This window comes from Chlorocebus sabaeus, chromosome 14 (genome assembly GCF_047675955.1).
Source record: "Chlorocebus sabaeus isolate Y175 chromosome 14, mChlSab1.0.hap1, whole genome shotgun sequence".
Classification (NCBI taxonomy): Eukaryota; Metazoa; Chordata; class Mammalia; order Primates; family Cercopithecidae; genus Chlorocebus; species Chlorocebus sabaeus.
In genome coordinates, this window is record NC_132917.1 from 106,014,202 (window position 1) to 106,036,444 (window position 22,243).

General features: G+C 46.8%; 1 protein-coding gene across 1 annotated transcript; it reads left to right on the forward strand.

Moving 5' to 3' along the window:
- The first annotated feature begins 1,959 nt into the window (after positions 1-1,959).
- Positions 1,960-6,215, forward strand: GPR45 (G protein-coupled receptor 45). Its single transcript, XM_008008277.3, has one exon. The coding sequence runs from the start codon at positions 2,706-2,708 to the stop codon at positions 4,005-4,007; it is 1,302 nt and encodes a 433-aa protein (XP_008006468.3). The 5' UTR covers positions 1,960-2,705; the 3' UTR covers positions 4,008-6,215.
- Positions 6,216-22,243: the final 16,028 nt, after the last annotated feature.

Sequence of the window (22,243 nt, forward strand, 5' to 3'; positions counted from 1 at the left end):
TTCACTTGTTACCTTTTACTTTGATCTTCGTGCCCTCGTCCCTTGTAATAAAAGCACTGTTGATTCAGATATTAACAACAGGACTGTGACCAAAATGCTAAATTAAAATATCTAAGACAGGTTGTTGTCCAGAAGCCAAAATAATTTTAATCAGGTTCAACCTCAAGACATATACATTTTTAAAAAAAATACCTTGCATTATTTGCTCCTTTAGTTAAGCATGAAATCACTGTCTATAATTATCATTGGGAGGAAAATCTAAGTTTACAGCATAGAGAAGAGTGCAGATGAAGAATTCACTATCAGCTAAGACTGACAGGCACATGGATGCACGGGAGTGCGCTTTTTCTCAGTGGTCCTTTATTCTCTGCTCCAAGAGGAGCTTCATCCATTAGGGCTTCCTACATGCATGTCATGGTTTCTGCCATCAACAAATTTGCAGTTTAATCCAAGAGACAGAAACCCCTAAACTTGAAACAGTGAGGGAGATGGAGTTAATTAATGCCTTTCTTTTACCGGGCATTGCACGTGTATTTAATGACTCTAGGGATAAATATGTAATTACCTCCATTTCACAGATCAGAAAACTGAGATGAAGAAGGGTCATAATTTTGGTCTGAATGAGAGATAATTCCCATTTATAAATGAACACACCATGTTTCTGATTTTTATAGCTCAGAAAAAGTTTGGATACTGGTACCCACCACTGAGAGATGAACCCATTCTGGGTGTGCTTGGGAAGGAAGACCAAGGATTGGTTGGGTCTAAACTAAGGTAGCATCATCAAGTAATTGCCACTCCCAGATCCTCTAGGCCTCGTCTGAGGCCTTCTGGCTTCTTACATTGCCCACATTCCCCTCGGTGTGAGATATCTGTAACAATGACCAAAAGGAATTTAGAAAAAGAGAAGTTTCTTACAAACAGAGGTGCATCCAACAGCCAGATGTCCAGGCTGGATAAACGATGCAGGCTGGACTTCCCCCAGCTCAGGTGATGTGACTGCAGACCTGAGCTACTGAACACATTCTTACCACATCAGTGAGACAAAATTAAAATTAATATTATATTTACCTTTTTGAAAGTAAAAGCAAGTTTATTAAGAAAGTAAAGGAATAAAAGCTCATTTCATTTACTTTTTTTTTTCTTTTTTCTTTTTTTTTTTAGAGACAAGATCTCACTCTGTTAACGAGACTGGAGTACGGTGACACCTTCTTAGCTCACTACAGCCTTGAACTTCTGTGCTCGAGCAATCCTCTTGCCTCAGCCTCCTGAGTAGCAGGGACTATAGATGCAAGTCTGGCTCATTTTTTTGTAGAGATGGGATCTCTCTATGTTGTCCAGGCAGGTCTTGAACTCCTGGCCTCAAGTAATCCTTCTGCCTCTGCCTCTCAAAGTGCTGGGATTATAGGCATGAGCCACTGCACTCAGCTAACACTGTATTTTAAAAGTCCTTATCTTTGGGGGAAGTTCCCTTCTCCCAATCTGTGCTTCCAGAAGTAATAGTATAGCAGCCCCACAGTTATCCAAGATGTTACCATTCGGGAAAACTGGGTGAAGGGCACACAGAATTTCACATATTATTTATTATTATAACTCCATGCGAATTTATACTTATCAAATAAAGTTAAACACACTTACATTTCTTTTTAAAAATTAAAACTTGGCCAGGCATGGTGGCTCAAACCTGTAATCCCAGCACTTTGGGAGACTGAGATGGGTGGATCACGAGGTCAGGAGATCGAGACCATCCTGGCTAACACTGTGAAACCCCGTCTCCACTAAAAAATACAAAAAACTAGCCGGGCGAGGTGGCAGCGCCTGTAGTCCCAGCTACTTGGGAGGCTGAGGCAGGAGAATGGCGGGAACCCGGGAGGCGGAGCTTGCAGTGAGCTGAGATCCGGCCACGCCACTGCACTGTAGCCTGGGCCACAGAGCGAGACTCAAAAAAAAAAAAAAAAATTAAAACTTAAAAATGTATAGTTAAAATTTGCTAAGAGGGGAGATCTTAGGTGAAGTGTTCTTACCACCAAAACAAAATGATAATACCAGAAAAGTGGCAGGTGGGAGCTTTGGCAGGGGGAGCTGGGTACGTTTTTGGCCTTGGTGGTGATAGGTTCTCAGTATATTGAGATGTAAATTTGTACAGCTTTTGACATGTCAGTCATTCCTCAATGAAGTGGGTTTTTAAAAAAAGCTAAACAAATATTATAGCAGCAGCATTAACTATCATTTATTCATTTACTCAACAAATATCGATTGGACACTTACTGCACGCCAGGCACTGTTGTCAGTACTGGGAGACAGCAGAGAATGAAACAGGCAAAACCTTTCTTTTGCGGAGCTGGATTCTAACGCTAGTTGGCTAGACCAAGGCTTCATTCCAACAGGTTGCTGAAAAGTCAAGTTATTCCATAAACACTAACTACAAAGTTTACTTCCTCAGTTTCCCCAGAGGAGAGCTGATTAGGTTTTTCTGGGCTGCTTGACAAGACTCAGACAATATTTGTGAATACGAAGCTTTGTCCCAAGTGGTAAATAAACTTGTTTAGAAACACCTGTAAAGTTTAAAGGCGTGCTCGCTTCAACGCGTTTGGAAACTCTAACTCCCTTCTCTTTTGTACTTTTGCTTGCTGTCCGCTACAGAGTGTCCAAGCACCGAGCTGTGCACACAGTTGCTCCCGGCAGAAATGCTTAGGATGTGATCCATGAATCGTAAATCCCAGCTAGTGCTCACCAAGACAGACGTTTCTCCCCAAGACCATTCCAGTGCCCCAGAGGTCCACAGACATCCAGGAAGATGCAGCCAGCAGACAAAAAATGGCAGCCACCGAAGCGCTGAGGGGAGCCCTCCTGGCCACTTCTGTCCCAGCTCCAAGGGTCTCTCCGCGATGGCCTGCAACAGTACGTCCCTCGAGGCTTACCCATACCTGCTGCTGAACACCAGCAATGCCTCGGACTCCGGATCCACCCCGCTGCCCGCACCCCTCAGGATCTCCTTGGCCGTAGTGATGCTGCTGATGACCGTGGTGGGGTTCCTGGGCAACACGGTGGTCTGCATCATCGTGTACCAGAGGCCGGCTATGCGCTCGGCCATCAACCTGCTCCTGGCCACCCTGGCCTTCTCGGACATCATGTTGTCCCTCTGCTGCATGCCCTTCACCGCCGTCACCCTCATCACCGTGCGCTGGCACTTTGGGGACAACTTCTGCCGCCTCTCAGCCACGCTCTACTGGTTTTTCGTCCTGGAGGGCGTGGCCATCCTGCTCATCATCAGCGTGGACCGCTTCCTCATCATCGTCCAGCGCCAGGACAAGCTGAACCCGCGCAGGGCCAAGGTGATCATCGCGGTCTCCTGGGTGCTGTCCTTCTGTATCGCGGGGCCCTCGCTCACCGGCTGGACGTTGGTGGAGGTGCCGGCACGGGCCCCACAGTGCGTGCTGGGCTACACGGAGCTCCCCGCCGACCGCGCCTACGTGGTCACCTTGGTGGTGGCCGTGTTTTTCGCGCCCTTCGGCGTCATGCTGTGCGCCTACATGTGCATCCTCAACACGGTCCGCAAGAACGCCGTGCGCGTGCACAACCAGTCGGACAGCCTGGACCTGCGACAGCTCACCAGGGCGGGCCTGCGGCGCCTGCAGCGGCAGCAACAGGTCAGCGTGGACTTGAGCTTCAAGACCAAGGCCTTCACCACCATCCTGATCCTCTTCGTGGGCTTCTCCCTCTGCTGGCTGCCCCACTCCATCTACAGCCTCCTCTCTGTGTTCAGCCAGCGCTTTTACTGCGGTTCCTCCTTCTATGCCACCAGCACCTGCGTCCTGTGGCTCAGTTACCTCAAGTCCGTCTTCAACCCCATCGTCTACTGCTGGAGAATCAAAAAATTCCGCGAGGCCTGCATAGAGTTGCTGCCCCAGACCTTCCAAATCCTCCCCAAAGTGCCTGAGCGGATCCGAAGGAGAATCCAGCCGAGCACAGTCTACGTGTGCAACGAAAACCAGTCTGCGGTTTAGGGGGCCAGGGGGCCACAGAGAAGGGGCAGCTGAGCCCGGGTCCCAGGGTGGGCTGGTCTGTCCTGTTCTGTTCCCTGGCATGTTGGTCATAGTCTGCACTTTGTGGTGGCTATTTAAGCACAAAGGTACTCATTTGTAATCAGACGAGCTGCAGCGCCCAAATTTCAAATTTTGGCAAGATGAATTATTTTTGTTTCTCTTTGCAGAAGAGCCGAATACAGGGCTGATGGGAACTGCAAAGTCATTAAGGCAAAAATGGAGTGGGCTGGGGCCTGCAGAAGTTGGGCAGAAAAGGAGGAGGAGGGCAACAGGGAGTGAAGCTGGTTGAGTGTGGGGCAGGAGGATGGGTCGGTCACAAGAGCTTCAACCTGCCCTCTGAACCCTCTCTGCACCTGCTCAAGAGAAACCCTGAGAAACTCCAGTAGGTGTGATCTCCTGGGTGTTCATTCATTCTGTTTGACATCAGGGCTCTTCAGCTATTGAAGAAGAGTGTGGGGACTCACAAGACGTCCTTTATATTGATCAGATGTGCATTTCTTCCCATGCCTAAGTATCTTTTCTAGAAAGAAATGAAAATCACACGGGGAAGCGGAGTGAGCCTCTGTGCTTTGAGCTCCCTGGAATGATGCATGGGAGGCCTCAGAGGCTTGAAGCCCAGAGAAGGTCATGCATAGCCCAGGTGAAGTGAGAAGCACATCCGGGAGCTCCTGCATGTCCCCAGCACCCCCCACCTGCTGGGTCCACCCCATCCCTGCACCCTAAGGCCACTCGGCCTGTCTACTGCAGAACCCTTTGGCCCTTCCCTCTTTCCCTCCACCCCTGTCCCTGCATCCCTTCATTTTCCTCCCCTCCATTTCCCGTGTGCTATAACTCACCCGCTGAGCAAGCATCTGTAGTAACCTGCTTTCAGTGTCAGCAGTGAGCAGGCTGGGCTTAGTTTACACATTTCCTTTGGATCCCCTGGAGCTCCAGAGCCCTTCGAGCCACCACATCCACTTCAGCACTGGACCCGCTGCAGGTGCAGCACCAAGGAGCCCAATTCTCGGGGTCCCCATTGGTCTCTGTGTTCCTCCTACCTCACTCAGATCCACTGCTGCCATCCTGTTTACCTACTGGGACCAGATCCCGGAAGGGAGGTTGCCCAAAGGGGACTTCTCTGCTTGTGCCCTATTCGGCCACCACCAGGGGTCCCCACGCTGGCATATGAGGGTCCTGAGTCCAGGGCATAACACGGAGCCCACTGAGCTCTCTTTATTGTTCCAGATCTGAAGAGGGTGGGAAATTTAGGGAGCGATTTAGAAAATCTGATTCCAGGTCTGACTCTATCAGGAACTAGTCATGTGACCTTGTTTGTTTCTCCTCATTTCTCTGGGCCTCAGTTTCCCCATATGCCAAATGAGGAGGCAGGTCTAGATGATTTCCCATGTGCCCTTTCATCTCTCAAATACTCTGATTCTGAAACGTGTGTTTTTCTGTCTGAAGTCATCAGGTCCCCTGCATCCATGTATTCATCCATGCAAAGAGCATGCATTAAGTGCCTACTAGATGTAAGGCACTGTGGGGGAGATAATGATGAATGAGGCATGGGCTATGCCCCAAAGCAGTTGTCTGATTTATCTCAGGATCATTGTAACTCAAATTCAGCCTAAGAGCACAGAAGCCCCATTTTTGCTTCACTTCCCATTTCTTTCTAAACTGAATTAAGAGCCAGCCCCTCCTTCTCATCCTTTCTTCCCACAGTAGTGGTAACATGGGCAAAGAAGAAGGGGGGTGAAAGGAAAAACATAACTTCCCTTAACCCTCCTCTTCAGCCCAGAGGAGGGTAAAGAAGATAACTGACACTTGTTCCCCCTCACCTCCCTCCCCGTTTATTCCCAGATGGAGAGAGAGGGAGAAGATGAGCAATTGACGTGTGAGCGACGGAGGTGGGTGCCATCAATTCTGTGTCTCCAGTTCCCCCAGCAAGGTGGGGATTTGCCTTCAGCTCCATGGAGCAGGGTTGGAGTTCCCCAGCAGTGCCCAACAGCACAGCCAAATCACCAAGGGGACCAAGCCCATGGGCACCCCCCTCTGGTGGGCATTTCAGATAATTTTCTTCAGGAGCCTTGAACAAAAGAGTTCACAACTGAATAAATGAAGGTACCAAAATTTACATCGATCAGTGTTATATGATGTATGTTGGATAGTAATATATATGTTTCAAAGTAATAATTTTGTATATATTTTAAATAAAGTATTATTGCTCTTTCGGTGTATAAGCCTCTATGTTCTTGCCCAAATTTGCACCAAGACCACACATATTAAGTCCAGAATCCAATACCCGGTACCCCTATATCAATTTGTTCACACTGCTATAACAAAATGCCTCAGACTGGCTCATTTATCAACAATAGAACTTATTTCTTCCAGTTCCGGAGGCTGGGAAGTCCAGGATAAAGGTGTAGGTAGATTCAGTGTCTGGCAAGGGTTCCCGCTCCGCTTCATAGATGGTGCCTTGTGGCTGTGTCCTAGCATGGCAGAAGGAGAAGGGACACTCCCTCAAGCCTCTTTTCAGGGGCACCAATTTCCTTCACCTCCCAAAGGCCCCATCTCTTAATACTATCACGTCGAGTATTAGTTTCCAACACATGAACTTTGGAGACACCAATACTGAGGCCACAGCAGTGCCCTAAGAAGAAAGGCTTCAGGAAGTCTAGAACCTGAAAGTTACTAGCAAAAGCTGGAAAGACTAAAGATAAGATGACAACCGGGAGACTGTTGGAACAACATGGGTCACAGCTGGCTGCCCCCACATGTTTTGTTTTGGTTTTTATGATGGTGCTGCTGAATCACTCCAGCCAGTTAGCTTCCTCTGACTTGCAGTGTGCCACTTTCATAATCCTACCTGGCCTTGCTTGAACCTTTAACAAACTTCCATTTCCTAAGATACCAAGCAAATATCCGGTTCTGGTCTCCTTCCCCGAGATTTGCAGGATAAGCACTGCTTCATTGTTTTATTTTCTTTTATTTTTTTGAGATGGAGTCTCACTCTGTCACCCAGGCTGGAGTGCAGTGGCATGATCTTGGCTCTTTGCAACCTCCGCCTCCTGGGTTTAAGAGATTCTCCTGCTTCAGCCTCCTGAGTAGCTGGGATTATAGGTGTGTGCCACCACACCCGGCTAATGTTTGTATTTTTAGTAGAGACGGGGTTTCACCATACTGACCTCCTGACCCCAGGTGATTTGCCCGCCTTGGCCTCCCAAAGTGCTAAGATTATAGGCAGGAGCCACCGTGCCCAACCCATTGATTTATTATTAATTTTTTTTGCATCTTCTCTCTAGTCCTGTGGTTCACCCAAACCCTGCACTCTGCGTGAAGTCTGGGCAGCTTCACAGCTAAATTGTCTCTGTAGGGCCTTAGGCAAGAGAAAGAAACTGGCTGACCATGGTAATAACCCTGGAGGCAGACACCTGGGATCCTTGGGAGATTCTTGCATTAAAAATGAGACACAAGGAAGTCTCAGAAGTGTCCTCCTACTTGTAACTACTCCTGCAAATCTGCCACCTTTTCATCTTGAATTGTAGTCCCCAAGGTCAGGGTGAAACAAAATCAAAGGTTCCCTAGGATGTTCTGATGACCAAGATGAGCAGCAAATACCTAGATCAATTCTTACTTTGCCATTCTGAGCCACGGGTGTATTTTCCCTGCACACAAGTCACGGTGCGTGCTTTTGTTTGTTTTTTGACTCAAAAAAACTTCTGCGTTAAGTATTTTCAACACTGTTCAGCTCCCTTATTCATGTAGTTGGGAACTTTGGCTGCAGAGCCCTCACAATTGCAGGAGTGCCCCGTGCTCCGTTTCTGCTCTTATGGAAACGCAGGGGATGTGGAGTACGTGCTTGAAACAGTACAGTCTGAACCCCAGGGTGCCTCGCTGTCTGTGGGATTCTGGGTAAGTGACATAGCATTCCTGTACCCCACCTGCCTCATCTCTGAAATGGCAGGAAAACTCCCAGCCAGAAGACCACAGTGAGGAATAAACAAAATCATGTATGGAAAGGATCTAGTCCAAGGCTGAGTCCATGGCAGATGCTAAAGACATGGAGGCATTAGAGTTGCACTGTCAACCTGCTGATGGCCAAGGTTTGTTCCTTTTGGGCAAGGGTGGAAAGTTCTTTGAGAAAATGGCTTGTTTGGTCATTCTGGAAATAAACAAACAAAAGCAAGTAACTCTCTAGTGGAAAGCAGCTGGGTGTCCTGTAACTCAATTCAATACTGACACTACCTCCCTGGAGTTAGAGTCAGAACCCACAGGTTGAGGGCTCCATCCCACAAGACTACCATCCCCATTTCAGATGCCAATCACAAGTAGGAGGTGGTCACCTGTGCTTCTGACCCACAGACTATAAATGGAAGTTTCGCACAACCCCCTTCTCAGGTTTGCTTAATTTGCTAAAGTGGCTCATAGAACTCAGGGAAGAACTTTATTTATGTTTACCCATGTATTACTGTATTACTCTGTTCTCACAGTGCTAATAAAGACATATCCAAGACTAGGTAATTTATAAAGGAAAGAGGTTTAACGGACTCACAGTTCCACATGGCCGGGGAGGCCTCACAATCCTGGCGACAGGCAAATGAGCAAAGTCACATGTTACATGGTGGCAGGCAAGAGAGCTTGTGCAGGGGAAGTCGACTTTATAAAACCATCAGATCTCATGAGACTCATTCACTACTGTGAGAATAGTATGGGGGAAACCATCCCCATGATTCAATTATCTCCACCTGGCCCTACCTTTGACACGTGGGGATTGTTACAATTCAAGGTGAGATTTGAGTGGTGCCAAAGCCAAACCACATTAATTACAAAGTTATTACAAGGGATACAGGGCAAGGCATGTGGGAAGGGGTGCAGAGCTTCCACGCCCTCTCCTGGATCACCACCAGGGACCTCCACACATCCAGCGACTCAGAAGCCCATCTGAACCTAGACCTTTTCAGGTTTTATGGAGGATTTATTCCATAGGCATGACTGATTACATCACTGGCCATTGTTGATCAACTCAACCTTAGCCCCTCTCCCCTCTCCCTTCTCCCGGGGTTTTGGGGGTAAGGTGAAAGTCCCAACCCTCTAATCCTGTCACAGTCTTTCTAGTGATCAGCCCTCCTCCTGAAGCCACCTCGGGCCCCCAGCCACCAGTCATCTCATTAGCATACAACAGACACTATTACCACTCTGGAGATACTAAGGCCAGGAACCAGGGGCAGAGACCAAATACATAATATATTATATCACACTCTCACAGACTCGTTCCTCATCCTCATGTGGTCTAGGATTTCAGGGTTCAGTTGACACTAACATCACATCCACAGAAGCCAGGAGCATGAGTTTGGCTTTAAAGAGCAAAATTCTGCTCGCTGACCTCAACTGCACTACTTCACTCCATTCAAAACTCTCCCTAGGTTGTAAGCTGGCCTCACAGGGCTGCACAGAGGGATGAGATGGATGTGATGCAGCCCATTCCCATGCCTAGAAAGCTCAGCCTCTGGTGCACGTCGCTGCTCTTGGGGTTGTTCTGAGGTCCCCAGGGCACTGTGGAGCCTGTCTGGGAAGGCAGAGAGGCAAGAGAAGGGTGGAGGCGCATTGGGTAAAAGGCTGCTGTCACAAAGACAGCCAACACTAAGGGGCCTGAAACAGACAAACTTCGTTTCCCCCTGATTAATAGCGCAGGCAGCCAGGTGAGTGCTCTGCTCTGTATGATTGTTTAGGATGCAGTTTCCTTCCATGTAGTTTCCCACGGTCCCCGGGGCACTGTCCTTATCTTTATGGTCACTCTGGGCTGCAGCCACTTCCATGTTCCAGTTCATGAGACTGGGGAAAGGATGGGGGAGCATGTGCAATAAGACAACCTACACTCCACCCTGGTCTTCCACCACCAAGAGCGGAGGCTCCCGGCCACACCTAGCTGCAAAGGAGGCTGGGAAATGGAGTCCCTCATCGGGAGGCTGTCTGCCCAGCTCCAGCCTACTGTGGAAGAAGACGGGAGCTGGGCGCAGTGGCTCACATCTATAAGGACAGCACTTTGGGAGTCTTAGGCAGGAGGATAGCTTAAGCCCAAGAGTTCAGTTAAAGATCAGCCTAAGCAACATAGTGGAGACCCTGTCTCTACAAAAAAAAGGCCAAAATTAGCCAAACATGATGGTTCACACCTGCAGTCCCAGCTACTCAGGAGGCTGAGGCAGGAAGATCACTTGAGCCTAGGAGGTCAAGGCTGTAGTAAGCCATAATGGTGCCATTGCACTCCAGCCTGGGCAACAGAGAGAAACCCTATCTTAAAAAAAAAAGAAAGAAAGAAAGACAGGAAGGATTTGGGGGACACCTGGCGGTGTCTACCAAAACACTACACAATTTTTAAAAACAGGAAATCCTAGCAACACATACAAATTAGAAATTTCACAAAGGAGCCTTTGTTTATTGTAAAGTAAGCATCTCTCTAACACATCAGCCAAAGATGGTTACCTCTCTCTTTATCTCAGCCCCCAACCTACAAAGTCCTACATCCAAATACAGAAAATGCATGCATTTACACCTGCGGTAAGGAAAGAAAGGCACCACATTTAAACAAACGATGGGAGACATAAAGTAACTAGACTGAAAATCTGGAGCCACAAGGAGATGAACTTTGCCAGGATAAGGAAAAAAATTACTGTGTAAAATAATAGTTAGTCAACACTGATTACGATCAACTCTGCCCAATAATTTGATTACATTAAAGGAAGGAAGGTAGTTTCAACGCTCTGGCTGTTGAAATGTGGAGGCTGGTGGCCGTGCACAGAGGGAGCACCATAGAGTATGGGCGGGGCTCAGGCCAGGGCACCATAATTTAACTATTCCAGGGGACGGAGGGCTTGGGAACCCTTGCTGGGAGGTCAGCATCTGGATTTTGTAAGAATAGAAGGATGTTTGCACGCAAAAGCATGGTGTGTGCATGCGTGTGTGTGCGTGCACAGGTGTACGCATTATTATGGGCTGGTGTCCAAGGTTATTTTAGCAGAGAGTTCCAGTTTCCCTTCTGCTCTCTTGCCCCTTCATCTGGGAGGAGCAGAGAACAAGGTGTTCTAGGAATAGGAGAGGTGCCAGAGATTGCCATAGTCAAAGAGGGAACCAGTAGGAGCTGCAGCACAGACTTCTCTTAGTCTGATAAGAACAGAAAGAACTTATCTGTGTGAGAAACACTTAGATGAGACCAGAACTTCACCTTCTGCATCCACCAATCTGAGGGCGCTGATATGCAAATTCAGCCTCCTGGGTGTTCAGGTAAACTCCTGAAGATCCCCAAGGCCCAGTTAATGAGAACAAATTATTCGCCCTGGGTCTCTATGTTCCATCTCTGTTCTCTCTCCTGCTGCCTCTGGCATCTGCTGTCCCTCTGCCAGCTATTCCTGTCTAGGAAAAATAACCAAGCTCATTTTCGGAAGCATTTTTTACACTATTCTTTATTCACGGTCCTTTGGAGGAATATATTTCTCATTTCCTCCCTCATTAAAATGCTGCTGCCATATTTCTTCGTTTTTGGCATTTTTGCGGTGGTCTTCTGAAGACTCTAGATGCTTTATTACACCAGAATGAGAGGGTCACTAAGCTCACTGTACAAGATAAACAAGACCGAATGATTTTAAAAATGCACAAGGAACAATGGGAAGCTTAATTTGCTTTGAAACTATCTGAAACGGGAGGCTCTTTTTCCCCAAGGCCTTGGAATTCTCTCTGGAATCTGAAGGGCCCCTTGGGAAACAGCCAGTCTAGGCTACTAGAAAGTCCTTTCCCCCTTGCAGGGGGTTTTGGGGACTGCCGGGATGCATTCCCTTCAGACCCGCACGGGTGGCTGTGGGCACCATGGGGTTTCTCTCCAGCCAAGCCCAGACAGGGCCCCTGGCTGCCTCCCACATTCCCCTGGATGATGATCCATGATTCTTTGTCCCACTCATCTCTAAATCTCTGTTATACTTCATGGGAGCCTCCTTTGGCCTGCATGTCCTCTTCATTCCCCTACCTTCTTCTCTGGTTTCCTTGAATCCTTCCTTCTCCTTAAACCATGCAATAAGCAGATACCAGCCCTTCCCCTGATGTGATACTAACATCTTTAAACTTCGGTTGTAAACTGTGTACAAGAATGACATATGTGAATAAATATTCCTTGGTTTTTTGTTTGTTTGCTTTTTAAAACGGAGACTAGCTCTGTTGCCCTGGCTGGAGTGCAGTGGTGCGATCAGGACTCACTGCAACCTCCGCCTCCTGGGTTCAAGCGATTCTCCTGCCTCAACCTCCCGAGTAGCTGAAATTACAGGCACGTGCCACAACACCTGGCTAATTTTTTGTATTTTAGTAGAGACAGTGTTTCACCATGTTGGCCAGGTTGGGCTTAAACTCCTGACCTCAGGTGATCCGCCTGCCTCGGCCTCCCAAAGTGCTGGGATTACAGGTGTGAGCCACTATGCCCGGCCTTGTTTGTTTGTTTGTTTGTTTTAAAGAACAGGGTCTCGCTCTTCCTCCCAGGCCAGAGTACAGTGGCGTGATCATAGATGACTGCAGCCTTAAACTCCTGGGCTCAAGTGATCCTCCCGGCTCAGCCTCCTGAGTAGCTGGGACTACAGGTATGTGCCACCATGCCTGGCTAAATTTTAAAACGTTTTTTTGTAGAAAGAGGGTCTCACCATGTTGCCCAGGCTCATCTGAAACTCCTGGGCTCAAGCAATCCTCCCACCTCAGCCTCCCAAAGCACTGGGATCCTGTAATCCCAGTTGGTACTGGCCAACACACCTGGCCTCCTAGTTTTAAAAAATCTTATCTCCTGATTCTTTAAAATTATAAAAGTAACGTGCTCCTTGTAGAGACAAAACAGAAACCAAACAACCAGTGTGTTTATTAGAGGGATTTTAAAACCGGATTTATTATTATGTATAAAAATATGCTTTTTCTCTGGCAAACTTCAGATCATACAGCATCACACCTTTGTGGCCTGGTTTTTATCTTTGTTTTGGTTTTGTTTGGTTTTCGTCCCATTTTCGGAAGGGATTTCTGGTGGCCAGGGGTTCTCCTTTGGATATTCAAGGGTTTTTTTTTTCTTCTCTTCCATTTTTCACCATTTAAAAGCTGCTATAATAAGCATCCTTGACATAACTTTTTCTGCCTAGCTGCTGATTATTTTCCTAAAATAAACTTCTAAAAGTGGAAACGGTGGTTTCTGGTGCCATAATAAAATTGCTTTTCAGAACGTTAGTGTCAAGTTATTCTCTCACCAGCTGAGCTGGAGAATTCCCAGAACCGTGGGAAAGTCTTGGGGAGGTCACAAAGTTCCTCCCATCAGCCACCACCCAGCCTTCGCAAGCAGGCTGTGTCAGGCTCCTTTGGGCCACAGGTTGGATTATGAATCAGGTTAAGAAGGTACTGGGGAGAGCAAACACTGCCTTTTTGACTTAGGAGGCATTATTTAAGAACTTTGCAGTTTTACAAAGGCTAAGATCAATTAATATTTATTCACTAATTATATATAGGAGAGTGTAAGAGAAACAATTATTAAAAGTATTTTGCACCTCCCAGAAACCAATTAGGGTTGGAAGAATTGTTCCACTTCAGGCCGCTTTGAGTCACATAGACTCAAGAAACCCTTTGAACAAGCAGAAGTAACCACGTTTTCCACCTGCCACGCTGGCCTGGGAAGGGTTTCCAGACTCATGTCCTGTTTCTGGCCCTTTCCTACTACTATGGCATGAATTGTGTCTCCCTTGCCAAATTTATATGTTGAAATCCTCACCCACAATGTGATGGCCTTAGGAGGTGAGGCCTTTGGAAGTGATTAGGCCATGAGGGTGGGGCCCCCATGATGAATTAGGAAAAGAGGTAGAGACCCCAGAGCTTCCTCTCTCTGCCATGTGAGGACGCAGCCCAAAAGTGACCATCTGAAGCCAGGAAGAGAGCCCTCTCCAGGAACTGAATCTGTCGGCACCTTGGTCTTGGACTTCCAGCCTCCAGAACTGTGAGAAGTAAGTTTCCGCTGTCTAAGTCCGCAGTCTGTGGTGTTTTGTTACAGCAGACCAAGCTGACTAAGACAGATACTCGGAGGCAAACTTTCCTGCCTTGCTGTGAGAAGTATATGACAATGTTAATGTTCTATTCTCTGTCCTGAGAAACAGAAGAGAATATAATTTCAGCTGTCCCAGTGGCCTAATCAAAAAGATATAGTAACCATATTTTTTATTTTCTGTCACTGATGCTTTGATAACTGGGCCCTTGCTGACCCTAGAGGACAGACTGCCCCTCCCAGCGTCAGCCAATTCCTAGAGACAGTAAACAGCTAGCCCATGAGCGTGCCTTCCTTCCTTCCTCCCTTCCCCTCTTCCCACCTTCCTTTCTGCCTTTCTTTTCATTTTTCTTTTTCTTTTTCTTTCTTTTCTCTCTTTCCCTTTCTCTTTTTCTCTTTCTCTCTTTCTTTCTCTTTCTCTCTTTCTTTCTCTTTCTCCCTTTCTCTTTTTCTCCCTCTTTCTCTTTTTCTCTTTCTCTCCTTTTTCTTTCTTTCTCTCCTTCCTTCCCTTTCTTTCTTTCTTTCTCTCTCTCTCTCTCTCTCTCTCTCTCTCTCTCTCTCTCTCTTTCTTTCTTTCTTTCTTTCTTTCTTTCTTTCTTCTTTCTTTCTCACTCACTCACTGCTGGGCTCAAGTGATCCTCCTGCCTCAGCCTCTTGAGTACCTGGGATTACAGGTACATGCCACCACACCTAATTTTTTATTTTTTGTAAAGATGAGGTCTCACCATGTTGTCCACACTGGTTTCAAACTCCTGGCCTCAAGCGGTCCTCCTCCCTTGGCCTCCCAAAATTGTGAGATTACAGACATGAGCCACCCCACCGAAGAATGCTTTTCAAATGCAAAACAACCAATCCAGGGCTTATACCCCAACCACCTCCTTTATGGAGCTCTAACCCATGAGGTCACCATCCACCTGTGCCAATCACCCCAGAGCCAGGTACCAAACAATTAGGGAAGCCCCTGCCCCCCAGAGCCCACTGAAATCAAACCAGCCTATCCTAAGCCTGCTCACCCTGTCTCTCCCATCCCTTCCCGTGGAAGCCACAGCAAAGGCTCCTGTCCACATTCCCCACCCGTCCCTCTGCCTCCTGACCAACCCGGTGCCTCTCCCTGTGGCCCTGCGTGGGATGCTGTGACCCTTCTCGTGCGAGCTGTGGTAACAACCAACCTTTACAGCGGCAGTCATCTCCCAAACTGTTGGCCTCACCATACCTCACATTTTCTATTAATACTCTCTATTTTAAGGCAAAGTATTCTACGATGAGCTTATTGGCTAAAACAGTTTGGATTCTGCACCCCCTCCCTTTCTTACGTTTTAAAAAACTTTGACTATGCAAAGCTCAAAATGAACAGGCAGAATACCGGAAGGAAATGTTGCCAGTGGCTCCCTCAGGTGGTAGAACTGCTGCTCTTTCCATAGCTCAAATACTTGTGTTACTTTGCTTAGAACCAGGATAGAGCTTCCCCTCCAGCCTTCTCTATCACCATTCCCCCGTTACTCCCTGGACTCCTGGTTACCCAAACTGCCCCCTTTCTCTCATTTCCAAGGGGCCATCACCTTGCTCACTTCCAGGGCTGGTCCTGCTGCTCCTTCTGCCTGGGGCACTATTCCCCGACTTAAGGCTCCCCCACTGGGCTTCTGGCTTACCTGCACTGCCCACTCTAGCATTTGTCCCACTATGCTGCAATTGTCCCTGATTGTTTACAAGACAAAACAATGTACACGTCTAAAGAGATTCAATTTCTTTAAGTCAGTTTACAAGAAGGTATTCCCTTTATATGAGTACACAGTCAAAAATTCAATTTTATGCCTGCCCCGCCCAAAAGACAGGTTATCATATTACTGGCCTGGCTATATTTAAGTGCATTTTCCATGTATGATAGTGTCAGAGGCGTCTGAACCAGAGCACTCTATCTTGAAGAGGAGCTGGGTAAAATAAGGCTGAAACCTACTGGGCTGCATTCCCAGATGGTTAGACATTCTAAGTCACAGGATGAGATAGGAGGTTGGCACAAGATACAGGTCATAAAGACCTTGCTGATAAAACAGGTTGCAGTAAAGAAGCAGCGAAATCTCAAGAAAACCAAGATGGCGATGAGAGTGACCTCTGGTCGTCCTCACTGCTACACTCCCACTAGTGCCATGACAGTTTACAAATGCCATGGCAACATCAGGAAGTTATCCTATATGGTCTACAAAGAAGACGCATGAATAATCCATACCTCGTTTAGCAAATCATCAAGAAATAACCATAAAAATGGGCAACCAGCAGCCCCTGGGGCTGCTCTATGGAGTAACCATTCTTTTATTCCTTTACTTTCTTAATAAACTTGTTTTTACTTTATTCTGTGGACTCGCCCTGAATTATTTCTTGTGCGAGATCCAAGAACCATCTCTTGGGGTCTGGATCTAGACCCCTTTCTGGTAACATTAGTATTCTTGCCATTTTCAAACTGTTTTTTTTTTTTTAATTATTATGGTAAAATATACACAACATTAAGTTTATCATTCTAACGGTTTCCAAGTGTACCGTTCTGTGGCATAAATACATTTTCATTGTTATGCAATCATCACCACCATCAGAACAGAAACTCTGTCCTCATTAAACACTAATTGCCCCTTTCTCCCTTCCCAGCCCCTGGCACCCACCATTCTACTTTCCATCTCTATGAACTTGACTATTCTAGGTATCTCATGGAAGTGGAATCACACAGTATGTGTCCTTTTGTGACTGGCTTATTTCACTTGGCATAATGTCCTCAAGATTCATCCATATTGTAGTGTGTGTCAGAATTTTCTTCCTTTTTCGCACTGAATAATATTCCATTTCATGGGTTTTAAATCGTATATTTAGTTACCAAAAGTGTATGTGCATAGACTATTTGGATGCATTTTATATAAAATTAGAATTGCTATCTTATATATTCATATCAACATAAAAAATATAACCCTATATCAGACCATCTAAAAGTCATCTGTTTGTTGCCCTAATCCCTTCTATTGGGTCCAAACAGACCAACAAGCAAAGCTCCTGAATGGTCTAAGGCGGGCCCTTGAAAAAGGGTTCAAAATCAGTACAAAGTCTTTGCCAACACCTGTTGGTTTTTTCATCATTTATCCACAGAACTTTGCACAATGCCTGGCACACTGCAGTCTCCCTACACATACTTGTGGAATGAATGCATAATTGAACACATGAATGAATGAATGAATGAATGAATGAATGAACGAACAAGGGAAAAACTGGCCGCATTGCATGAAATACAGTTCTTGGTGAGTCCCTCTGTCCCTGAGCTGCCTCCCTCGATGGCCAGGTCATTGCTAATTCTGCAGTTGCATGAACATGATCATAAACTTGGATTAAGTCATTGCTGCTGAGGCTCTGCCCCAGGAGGAAACAAGGCGACTCGCCAGCTCAACAGCCCCAGATGGTTCCCAGACAGAGAGATCCTCCCATCTTCCTGGCCCAGGGGATCCATTTCATGTGTCCATGTGACTGGGCCATGGGATGCCCAGATTAAACATTCTTTCTGGGTGCCTCTGTGAGGGTGTTTCCAGAAGAGATTAGCTTCGGAGTTGGGGGCCTCCAGAAAGATCTATCCTTCCCAATGTGTGTGCATCATCCAATCTGTTGAGGGCTTGAATAGAACAGAAGGCAGAGGAAGGAGGAATTTGTCTTTTTGTTTTTAACTTGCCTCAGTGCTTGAGTTGGACTATCTCCTCTCATCTTCTCCTGCCCTTAGACTGGGATTTAGACCATCAGCTCCCTGGCTCTCAGGCCTTCAGACTTGGATTGAATTACATCACAGGCCTTCCTGGGTCTCCAGAAGCTGATGGCAGAATATAAAACTTCTCAGCCTCCAGAATGGCCTGAGTCAATTCCTCATAATAAATCAGTCTCTCAATCACACACTCTCTCTCTCTCCCCACCCCTACACACACACACATTCTCTCTCTCTCTCTCTGTCTCTCTCTCTATCCTATTGGTTCTTTTTCTCTGGAGAACACTGACTGTTGCAATGTGCATCCGGGCATGGCCATGGCGGTAGGGAACAGCTGACCTTCCCTGTCGGTTGCTGCTTGAGCAGCAGCTTGTTTTCTAGTATTTGTATAAACACAAGATACCTGAAAATTACACCAGCAGGAGCAAATCGAGCACAGATAGGAAACTGGCACTGCCGCTGCGTGTTTCCATCGTTCAGTTGCATGAAATTACAGTTATGGGAGCAGAGATAAGGATGGGTTTACAGGAGGCTCTCAAGTTTGATGTGATGGGACAGCCAACCTTCCTCTATAATTGCATTACCTTTGCTATGGTCTATTCCACTAGGAATCGCCCAGGACATGGGCCTGCAATGTAGGTGTGGAAATGTGTTAGGAAATCTACAGCATCACGACACCATAGCAGTGGGAGAAGGAGCCTGACCAAGGAAACAGGTTGGTTCTAATTTCCTGAGGCACTGCGCCCATACCAGCCCTTCCCCTCCCAAGCCCAGACAAAAACACGCATGCTGTCTATACTGCCTGCAAAGTCATGTCTTGCCCTCCCAGGAAAAGTGAGGATTCCTGTCCTGTGACCAGCTTCAGCAGCTCTCTGCACTTCCAGATGTCATGCAGTGGTGACCCTCTCAAAAACAGGAATTGGAGCCCTACTAGCTGGAGCAACCATCCAAGAAGGGGTGTGACTAGAGATCTGGGCACACGGCACACCTCCTTCCCTTCCCAAAAGATGTTGTAGAGGTTTATATGAAGAGGGGTTGGGAAACAAGATGGAAAACGTGCAAACCTTTGTTAGGAGACCTGCTAATGAAACACACAGGGCAGGTGGCCACTCTGTCATCTGCTCTGACCTACAGGGCAGCAGCTGCCCTGGCTCTGGCCACATTTTCCTGTAAGTTAGTCTGGATCTCGTTCTGAATCAGCTTTACACGGACCTCTGCAGATGAACAAGTGTCACGTCATGGATGGGGAAACCTTTGTGCCTTTCCTTGTTGGCAAAGACTTTGTGCTGATTTTGAACCCATTTTCAAGGGCCCACCTTAGACCATTCATGAGCTCTGCTTGTCGGTCTGTTTGGACACAATAGAAGGGATTAGGACAATAAGGACTTTTAGATGGGCTGTTATAGGGTTATATTTTTCTATGTTGATATGAATATACAAAACAGCAATTCTAATTTTATGTAAAATAAATGCAAATACTCTATGCACATACACTCTTGGTAAATATATTATTTTAAAATCATGAAATGGAATATTATTCAGTGTTAAAAAGGAAGAAAATTCATGGCCGGGTGTGGTGGCTTATGCCTGTAATCCCAGTACTTTGGGAAGCTGAGGCGGGCAGATCACTTGAGGTCAGGAGTTCGAGATCAGCCTGGCCATTGTAGTGAAATCTTCTCTCTACTACAAATACAAAAAATCAGCTGGGCATGGTGGCATGCGCCTATAATCCTAGCTACTTGGAGGCTGAGGCAGGAGGATCCCTTGAACCCAGGAGGTAGAGGCTGCAGTGAGCTGAGATCGTGCCACTGCACTCCAACCTGGGTGACAGAGTGAGATTCTCTCTCCATAAAAAACAAAGAAAATTCTGACATATTCGACAATATGGGTGAACCTTGAGGACATTATGCCAAGTGAAATAAGCTAGTCACAAAAGGACACATACTGTGTGATTCCACTTCTATGAGATACCTAGAATAGTCAAGTTCATAGAGTTGGAAAGTAGAATGGTGGGTGCCAGGGACTGAGGAGGGAGAAACAGGGAATTAGTGTTTAATGGGGACAGAGTTTCTGTTTGGGATGATGCAAAAAGTTCCGGAGCTGGATGGTAATGATGATTGCATAACAATGTAAATGTATTTATGCCACAGAACTACACACTTAAAAATTGTTAGAATGATAAACTTAATGCTATATTTTACCACAATAAAAAATACACTATGAAAATGGAAAGAATATTAACATACATGCAAAATGCACTTAAATATAGCCAGACCAGTAATATGATAACCTGTCTTTTTGGGGGAGGGCATAAAACTGAGTTTCTGACTATGTTGACTCATATAAAGGGAATACGTTCTTGTAAACCGACTGAAGTCAAAGAAACTGAATTTCTTTAGAGGTGTACATCATGATGGCCTATAAACAACTGGGAAATGCTCTCTTGTACTCTTAATTCTTAAGAAAGTAAAAGTTTAGGATTTCAGTTATATTTATGAGCTTCAGTCAATAGCCGTCCATAAGTCAGCAACGTATTAAAAAATAGTTTGGAAATAGTTGGTGGGGTTTTACCATAACAGTGCTGGCTGCAGAGGCGGGAGTGAGGGAGGGTGGGCCGACTGACCTCCCCAGTTCTATCAAGCACATTGCTGTGGTGGTAAATCATAAACGTGTGTGGGCGACCAGACAGAGGCAGGGGCTGGGTGAGTCAGCTCAAAGCACATCGCGTCATCTTAGCTCACATTCCTGTTGAGGTCATGTTGGGGATTGGCCTCCCCAGCTTAGTGGCACACATATGGAATCTGAAAGAGAAAAGGACTTGTGAAAGCTAGAGCACAGGAGAAAAGGCAAGGGGAGCCGGGCACAGTGGCTCAAGCCTGTAATCCCAACACTTTGGGAAATTGAGGTAGGAGGATCACTTGAGGTCAGGAGTTCGAGACCAACCTGGCCAACATAGTGAAACCCTACCTCTACTAAAAATACAAAAATTAGCTGGGCATGATGGCATGCACTTGTAGTCCCAGCTGCTCGGGAGGCTTAGGCAGGAGAATCGCTTGAACCCGGGAAGTGGAGGTTACAGGGAGCCGAGATCACACTGCTGCACTCCAGCCTGAGTGACAGAGCAAGACTCCATCTCAAAAAAGGACAGGACAGGACAGGACAGGAAAGGAACAGGAAAGGAAAGTATAGGAAAGACAAGGTAAGGCAAGGCAAGGCAGAGGCTGCAGGAAAAGGGGAAATTGAAAACCACTTGAAAAAAGGTATGTGTAGACCAACTCCTCTCCTGGATCCAGGTGGAACAGGGATTGAGGGGTGGAGTGGGCTAGAGTCACTTTCTGAACCGAGGAACCATGCAATGAGATTCTGGAGTGGTCATACACACCTGTGGGGGCACACCTGTGGGTTGCTGTGCATGAGTCCCTCTGCTTGGTGCTTTCAAGGACCACCTGAGGCCCTGGGTCCTAGAGGACATCTCTTGGTAATGAAGGCTGAGACCACACTGCTACCCTGCCCTGACTTCCATTGCTTGGAACAGAAGGTTAACACGAGAAGAGAACTCAGATACTGCCCAGCTCCACCTCCTGTTTATGAACGATGCTGCTGATATGGTTTGGATGTGTGTCGCCCTCCAAATCTCATGTTGAAATTAACCTCCAGAGTTGGAGGTGGAGCCTAGTGAGAGGTATTGGAACTTGAGGGTGAATCCCTCACGAATTACCTCCCCATAGTAATGAGTGAGTTCTCACCCTGTTAGTTCACGTGAGAGCTGGCTGTTTAAAGGAGGCTGGCATCTCTTCCTTGCTCTCTCTCTGCCACTCTCGTCATGTGATACATCTGCTCCCCCTTGGCTTCCCGCCATGGCTGGAAGCTTCCTGAGGCCTCCCCAGAAGCAGATGCCAGCACCACACTTCCTGTACAGCCTGTAGGACAATGAGCCAAATAAACCTCTTCTTTATGAACTATCCAGTCTCGAATATTTCTTTAGAGCAATGCAAAAATGGACCGATGCAGGCACGGAGGTCTGGATGACCTGACTCACCGAGGCCCACAGCCAGGGGTGTCAGAGCCCCAAGAGGTCCATGCTCCCGACACCTGACCTTTGACTTCTCAAGTCATGCTCGTCCTGTTGAGTTGCGTGCATTGCTTTCCAAGCTTTTCTTGCCACGTGATCTTATTTAACTAATTTACGACTCTGGACTGCAGGCTGAATGATAGCTATTTGTTTCCCTCCCCCAGTTGCAAGCTAAGGAAAAGTAGGCTTCATTAATTCCAGTGCTTATCTCCCAACAACTGTTAACAAGCCTTGGACGGTGCTCCAGCCAGTTAGCTTTTTTGAGAAGGTGAAAGGGCCGCTAGTCCATATGGCCCAGATTCTTGTACATTTTCATTTCAAACGCTAAGGTTGACAGATCTGCTAAGAGCAAATGGGGTGTTAGTTAGTATCTAATTACT